This window comes from Rhinoderma darwinii, chromosome 5, assembly GCF_050947455.1.
Source record: "Rhinoderma darwinii isolate aRhiDar2 chromosome 5, aRhiDar2.hap1, whole genome shotgun sequence".
NCBI lineage: Eukaryota > Metazoa > Chordata > Amphibia > Anura > Rhinodermatidae > Rhinoderma > Rhinoderma darwinii.
This window is the reverse complement of record NC_134691.1, coordinates 203,764,794-203,773,425: the sequence shown is the minus strand read 5'-3', so window position 1 is coordinate 203,773,425 and position 8,632 is coordinate 203,764,794. Positions and strand designations below refer to the sequence as shown.

At 41.4% G+C, this 8,632-nt stretch overlaps 1 protein-coding gene across 1 annotated transcript in view; it reads left to right on the top strand.

Annotated features, from left to right (window-relative positions):
- Positions 1–1,496: 1,496 nt before the first annotated feature.
- The window catches only part of SLC6A19 (solute carrier family 6 member 19), a 217,596-nt gene continuing 210,460 nt past the window's right edge, over positions 1,497–8,632 (top strand). The window contains exon 1 of the mRNA XM_075828515.1: positions 1,497–1,698. Within this exon, the coding sequence (XP_075684630.1) occupies positions 1,497–1,698 (202 nt within the window). The remainder of the gene's footprint in view (positions 1,699–8,632) is intronic.

Here is an 8,632-nt window from a genome sequence, read left to right as displayed (position 1 = left end):
TGTTATGGTGCTGTATATATGTACTGAGCGTGCGTCTGGGGCTGTATTTATGTACTAAGCTTGATTGGTGTGGGAGCCCAGCCTAGCAGTTTGTTGACCCCCACCTACTTGCCCCACCTAACACATGAGGCCACTTTTAGATTTTCTTCCAGGGTACTTTAATTTTCCAATCCGCCCTTGTTACAAAACGATTATAAACATAGCAGAACTGTATGCGTGAACCCTGCCTTAATCCTGATTTACACAGGGCTGCTTTTGAAGTGTTTTACTAGCCAAAATAAGGTGGGGAGAAAAAAGAGGCTCCATATCTGGATTCCCTCCTGGCTTTAAAGAAAAACACGCATCAAAAACTACACCAACCTGACCTGTGGGAATCTAGCCTACGTTTTTACAAACAGTAAAACTGGAGTGACTCTTTATATAACAGATGCATCACATGTGATTGGTCACAGGGCACCAGTTTAAATCACTTATCAGTAAACACTGTGGTGTTTCATACGCCAGTCTCAATATGAAGACAGCTGGAATAAAATGCGCATGCGTCTTGATAAATTAGCCGTATCTCTGGCTGACTCTGCGCCATAGAATGAAATCTACGCCAGCTAAAGGATCTAGCGTAGATAGACAATTTAAATTACGGCCCACCCCCTTGCTGCCCCACCCTTTTCCACTTTAAAAAATGGTCTGTGAGCGGTAGAAAAGTTAACAAATTCCCACCCTTTATTCAAAAACGACTGCAGCATTTAGGAAGACTGTCATATTTATGCAGGCGAATTGCATGCATCCCAGAACTCCACTGCTTAGATTTTAATGATGTCAGAGTTGTAGCTAAAAGCTCATGGGTTATGGCAAAAGTTCTTAGTTCTTAGCTCATGGCTAAGGCAAAAGTTCCATATTATGCAGCAAGTGTAGAGAAAATTATGCACTACTGCCCACCAGGCAACAAAATTTCCGTTTATGGAGGGGGCACAGATGATGTCATGACACATAAGGGGGAGGAGGATATGATACCTGTCCATGTATGTAAAATATAATATTATTAGATTAAATCTTTGTTTGTAACCCCTGCGGTAAAGTGATGCCCGTGTACCCTTTCACTATTACCATCCATGAAGCACACAGCACTGGATAACAAATGGTATGATTTACAACCTTCGCTTTGTTACATATTGGTTTACACAAGCAAGTGCAAGCGTTTTTTTCTCAGAAGAGCTATAAAAATCAGCACCCTTCAAAGTGCACAAGGATTGTATAATGGTTTCTGATCTCAGTGAAGCATTTACTGATAAGGCATTAATAATTAGAAGAACTCTCCTTGTAAAGGTTCTGCTGACAATGCTTTCTACTTTAGATGGTGCCCTCCTGAAATGAGTGCCAAAGGTTCATTATAAATACCACTTGCATAAATTGACAGTCATCACTTTAATCGTTCATCAAGCTGCCCTCTTTTCTTTTTTCATCTCCTTATGTAATAAGAAAGTGATACTCTGTGCAACATGGTAAGACTTGTGCTGCCAAACCGAGGACTTGAAAACCGGATACAAACATATGAGCAACTTGAGGCCCTAGAAAAAGAAGAAGCAGGAGACAGACCACAATGGGACAACAAAGCTCAGTATATGCTTACCTGTATAGGTTTTTGTGTGGGACTGGGAAACGTATGGAGATTTCCTTACCTTTGCCAAAGCCATGGAGGAGGTATGTACTAAATCCTATAAATTTATTACTGGCTATATAGAGATGTGTAGAGTGTGCAAGTGTGCAATATAATAGTGCTGTTTATAATAATAATAATAATAATAATAATAATAATAATAAACAACTTGTTGATAAATGCATAATCAATCATACATGGATATTGTTGCTCTATTTTAAGAATATGTCTAAAGTGCTAAATCTCTGGTATATGTAGAATCCATATGAATTCTATGTGTTAGAATGTGACATCCACAATGTAATATGAATACTGTAGTTGGTCAAGACAGATGTATTGTTATGGCATATAATTATATATTTATTTGTTTTAGTTGTGTATAAAACTGCATAATTCTACTATAATTTTTAGTTTTACATTAAAGATTTTTATATATATATATATATATATATATATATATATATATACATATATATATATATATATATATATATATATATATGTATATATATATATATATATATATATATATATATATTTATGTATACATTTTGTCTAACCATTTCTTCCTCCAGTCCTTTTTTTCTATTTAAAGAGAAATAAGACAGATAAGACTTGATTTTCACACCAATTATATACCAATATTCTTTTTAAACTCTATTTTTGTTATGAATGTTCTGTATAAAATCCTGTATAATGATTTTAACAACCAATTCTGGAAAACCAGGAAGAACCAGACGTTCTTCCCATATTAAAAAGTGATGGTATATCGGTAGGATATGTCGCCACAATATGAGGATTGTGGTTCCAACCTCTTGGATCCCACCGATCCTGACAGTGAAGGGGCTGCAGTGCTAATTTAGTTACGTTAAGTGGGTTGGCTACAGTTTTCCTGCACAGCCAGGTGACCAGGCCACCGACGTCTGCAGTTGTCCTCTGCTCGCAGCCACAATCTCCCTAGTGCCCTCACTCATCCAATTTCTGTTGCCTATTTAAGACATCTCCACAATCCACGTGGTGCCTGAGAAACATTGGAACAACTTAGTTTGTGTCCAGCAAAGGTTCCTGTGTGCACCTGATTCCAGTTCGCTATTGCTATCTGTTGCCAGCCTGTATCCGCTTATCGGCTGCCAACATATATCCTCTTCGCTATTGCTATCTGTTGTCAGCCTACATCCAGTTATCCGCTACCAGCCGGTACCCAGTCCGCTATTGCTGTCTGTTTTCAGCCTTTATCCAGTTATCCACTACCGGTCTGTGTCCAGCTGTCTGTTATCTGCCTGTGTACAGTCATCTGCTATCCACAGCGATCCGCTATCAGCTTCCATTAAGCTGCCCACTGACAGTCTGCCTCCTATTGTCGGTGTCAAGGCTGAAGCTTCGAACCATCAATGTACCATCTGCCAATGCCTGGTTCTAGTCCGCTTGGCCAGCAGCTTCTTCGGGACCACCTTCAAGAGGTAGTGACCTCAGGGCCAGCCAGCGTCAGCACCCGGCAAACCCGGACAAGTGTCAGGGTCCACTACCCTTCTGGGGCCACTCGGCCACTGGGTGCTGACGTTGCCATCATGGCTCCTCCAGGAGTGGAATCCCCGGCCAGAGTGTTGCCGACGGGATTCTGTTTCTAGAGGGAGCCCCTGTCAAGAAGGTGGCGTTACTACCACTGTAGCTGCCTGCCATCATGACCCCCCCCATTCCCAGTGGCCCCACTAGAAGCCGCTATGGCTGCTACAGCGGTAGCGACACCACATTCTATAGTATCTGCGTACTTATTGTGCAAACGCCATAAGACATAAAAAAAACTATAAACACATGGTACCGCTGTTATCATATCGCCCCTCAGAATAAAGTGAATATGCCATTTATAGAGCCCAGTGAATACTGTAATAAAAAAAAGGAATGAAAAACAATAGTAGAATTGCTGTTTTTTAGTTACCAAGCCTCATAAAAAATAGAATAAAAACTGATCAAAAAGTTGCATGCACCCCATGAAAACTACAATGAATTCCTCAAGGGGTCTAGTTTCCAAAATGGGGTAACTTTTACCGGGTTTTCCCAGTACTGGTACTTCATAAGCTCTACAAATGTGACATGGCTCCCAGAAACCAAGCCAACAAAATCTACATGACAAATATCTGTCCTGCCTTTCTGAGCCCAGCCGTTTGTCCAACCAGCAGTTTATGACCACATATGGGGTATTTCTTTAAAAATTTACAAATTTTGAGGTGATTTTTATACTTTATTTCTTGTAAAAATTAAGAATTTGCACCTTTTATCTGAAAAATTAGATTTTCAATTGCACAGCCTAATTCCACAAAATGCAGCAAAAAACCTGTGGGGTCTAAATGCCCACTATACTCCTCGATAAGTTCCTTGAGGGGTGTAGTTTGCAAAATAGGGTTTCCACTGTTTTGGCACCACAAGACCTCTTCAAACCGGACATGGTGCCTAATAAAAAGGAAGCCTCAAAATCCACTAGGTGCTTCTTTGCTTCTGAGGCCTGTGCTTCAGTCCATTAGCACACTAGGGCTAGATGCGGGATATTTCTAAAAACTGCAGAATCTGGGCAAGAATTATTGAGTTGCGTTTCTATGGTAACACCGTTTGTGTTACAGAAAAAAATGGAAGAGTGATCTTTGATTCTGCCCGTTGCAGTGAGGTGTCAGCTTTATAACACAGTCGTCACCCGCTGAGTATGGGGGGTGCTTTGTATCCTGTCAGCTGCTTTGTATCCTGTATACAGAGCAACTGTATCTACCGCTGAGACCTGAATCCTTCAGGTCAGTGGCACTGACAGGTTCATTGTCAGCGGGTCCTGTGTGTCTCCTCACTGTTATCAATCACATCCACATTTTTTTACGCTGGCTGATTTACAGCGTCCATTACTAAGCCGGTGCAGAGGCTAACACTAAACCCCATTATTACCCCGGTACCCAACGCCCCCAGGGGTACTGGGAAGAGCCGAGTGCGATCCAGGACCTGATCATCTGTAGTAGGGGGAAACCCGGGGGGCCGCAGGCTGGTATTACCAGGCTGGGAAAGGTCATAATCCGTGGCCCTTCCCACCCTGGTAATGCTAACCTGCTATGTTGTTTCTGACTGGCTACAAAAGATGGGGGGTACCCCATGTCATTTTTTTTTTAATTATTGGAAAAAACTATGTGGGGTCCCTCCCATTTTTCATAACCAGCCAGATACAACATAGCAGCAACAGACTAGCATTACCAGTGTAGGAAGGGCCATGGTTTCTGACCTTTCCCAGCCTATTAATACCAGCCTGCAGCCGCCCCAGTACCCTTCCATCACTACAGATGGTTGGGTACTGGATCGCACCCGGCTCTTTCTGGTACCCCTGGTGGTGGTGGGTACCGGGGTAATAATGGGGCTTAGTGCTAGCCTTCTCATTGGCTAACATTAAGCCCTGCCCTAGTAATGGACGCTGTCAATCAGCTAGCGGCCATTACTAAAGCAGTAGTAATAAAGTTTAAAAAAATACAAAGACATAGAAAAAATATTTTATTGAAACATTCTCGGCCATGAGAAGAAGTTGGGGGCCCAAGAAGGACTTTTGTACCGGGGCCCATGAGCCTTTAGCTAAGCTTTTGGAATGGTATAAAACTTCAGTGGACCAGAAGTCTTTGACTTTTGCCTTTTTTATTAGGCCCATATTTAGCAATGGGCCCTAAATTTTGCAGAGCTCTATTAAATTTGTGGGGATCCAATTTTGGCCTTACCCATAATATGATGCGGGGTTGCGTGCAAGGAATTGCCTTGTATAAAAATTAGTCTGCTGGACCATGAAATTAATAAGTTCAACTGTGAAAAATAGATTAAACCCTTCCTGGCGTATGACAAATACTTACGTCATAGCTGGTTTGGGGAAGTATGGAGCGGGCTCAAGGGCTGAGCCTGTTCCATATAACGTGGGTGTCGGCTGTATGATAATATCATATTTAACACGCACAGTGAACGCCGTAAAAAATAAAAGCGATTAAATGCCAGAATTGCTGTTTTTTGATCACCTCATCTCCCACAAAAAATAGAATAAAAAGTGATCAAAAACTTACATGTACCCCAACATGGTATCATTAAAAAAAAGTAGTAAAATGTAAAAAAAAAACTATATAAGTTTGGTATGGCCGTAATTGTATTGATCCACAGAATAAAGTTAACATATCATTTTCATTGCACAGTAAACGTCGTAAAAACAAAGCGCAAAAACTAATAGAGGAATCACGTTTTTTTTTGCACACCACAAAGATTTTTTTCCCGTTTCCTAGTACATTATATGGTACAATCAGCGCCGGCGGGCCCAGCCTCCAACTATCTCCTCACTGAGCTGCTAACATTTCATGCTGTACAGCTGCTCGGCAGCAGCTGATTATGTAGGCAACTTACAATGAGCGCTCTGTTTGCACTGAGTAAAGCAATCATTGGTCAGAAAGCAGCTCCTGATACACGTGAATAGACTGTGTCTGTGTGACAGGCAGCTGCTTTAACCAATCAGCGCTTTCTCTGAGTGCAGAGAGGAGCAGCTGATTGAAATGACTGGAGGTAGATTATATGGGCACTGCCCAGGGGCCCACAGCTACCCTGTTTTTAAGATGGAGATCTTCTAATACAGCCCAATATTCAGATGCTATCAGCAGCAGCAGCAGCAGCAGCACAGTGAGGAGTAAAACACTGTACAGAAGCTGCATACAAGCTTCAGCACATACTGCTAGCAAGCCCCGCCAAGGACACACATAGTCCCTTCTTAAAGAGGCTCTGTCACCAGATTTTCAAACCCCTATCTCCTATTGCAGCAGATCGGCGCTGCAATGTAGATAACAGTAAAGTTTTTTTGTTTTTTTAAAACGAGCATTTTTAGCCAAGTTATGAGCATTTTTATAGTTATGCAAATGAGCCTTTCTTAAGTACAACTGGCCGTGTTTAAAGTTATGCCCAAGTGGGCGTGTATTGTGTGTTACATCTGGGCGTTTTTACTTGTTTTACTAGCTGGGCGTTGTGAATAGAAGTGTATGATGCTGACGAATCAGCATCATCCACTTCTCTTCGTTACCACCCAGCTTCTGGCAGTGCACAGACACACAGCGTGTCCTCGCGAGATCACGCTGTGACGTCACTCACTTCCTCCCACAGGAACTTCATTGCGTCGGATGAGCGAGGACACGCTGTGTGTCTGTGCACTGCCAGAAGCTGGGTGGTAACGATTGATAATTCATAATGTAATTTAATACAGAGAATATAAGCAAATGGACCATCCTTCACAAACCCCCCTTTTTCTCATATTAAATTACAGAAATTATATATTTTGATTATAAACCTCAAACAATATATCAATAGGGCCACAACTAATAATATAATGCCATCACGGTTTGTGTATAGGGTCCCACAAGTGCATTGACAAGTCCTGTACATTTTCATCCTCTACTGTCTTCTTACGGGCCGTGACCTCATTATAAAGTATAGCAGCACGTCCCGTAAAAAAAAAAAAATAGGACATGTTCTATATTTTTCAATGGCATGGGCACCTTCCCGTAAGGTACCTGTTGCCAATAGAAGTCTATGGGCCCGTAATTACGGGCCGTAATTACGGGCATATTTACGTTCGTGTGCATGGGGACTTAGGGTAACCCACACAATTGTGGAGTCAGACTGTATGGTGGTGTCCAGTGGGGGATTTATTATTACCCTCCTCCTGGTCGCTTACTTATTAAAACACTTGGATGCTGCTGATGGGTTCACTCAGGTTTTTGGTCTTTGCTTTACTTAGACTTTGCTTTACTTTGACCTTTGCTGAGGTCATCAGGACTTAGTTTGGTCCTTCTCATCTGTCAGACACCATCTCTTTTAGTATACATCACCGGGCTGTACATAGCACCTCATGCTGTGAGCCTGGGGTGAGTTCCCACGTAGACAGAGTAGTGGAGTTTTATTGTGACTACCACAAACCCTCCGCATCTGTCCTCTTACTCCGGCAAGTTGCTTGTCTGCACGGCTGTTTAGAATTGTGACACACGTTGTATTGACTCAGGCTGCGCCTGCCGCATCTCAGTGATGGAGTTCATCATGTTAAAAGTCTTTTAGTTCATATTTACTGGTTCTTGCTGGGGACCCAAACTTTGTCAATTGTTAAAATAAATTCTAATCTGGTGATAACATTTACATAATATAAAAATTGTTCTAAGTACATACAATAACAATGTCAGGCCCTTAAACTAAATCAAACAAACACCTTTATATAAGAAAAGCTTCTCTGTCCCAATAGACAGGGCACCTAGAAAATGTGTAGTTACTGGGTACATTTTATTTGCACTTGGTGTTACACTTTTCAGCAGGATTTTTACCTTGTTCTGAGCTGATTACCTATAACAGCTCCTACCGACAGAAATATACACAGATGTCATATGTTTATGTGACAAGTGTCTTAAACCTATTTTTTTCTTACTCTGATTTGTATTGCCCCGGAAAGGCCTCTCAAGGTCTTTTCTTTTCATGGGAGGCGGGTATGATAAAGTTTACACTGGTCTGCAAGGACTGTTCTGTAGGCAAATCAAACAGCTCTAACAGAATTTAGCAGCAACAGCTGTAAAAACCTGGGACATAGCAATTAGATCTTACCAAATCGATCCTTGCAGTCTTGGGGGCATACGTGAGGTCACATACCATCAATGCAAGTGCCATCAAGAGTGCCTTGGGTACTACCAGTTTTCACGCCTACCGCTCCTAGTTGCACACTTCCTGTGGAGAATAATCTTTTTCATCGCATAATCATTAATTGATCTTAATCAGATAATTCAGTTGAAAAAACATTAACAAATAACATCTGTACATTAAACATTCACATTGAGCAGTAACTAGAAGTGATACATGCAAACTGATTTTTCTTATTTTTATATATACTGCACAGAATTTTCTGCTCTAAAATTTTTCTTTCACAACAAAAAATGTTTTCAAATGGGAATATTCCGCTGC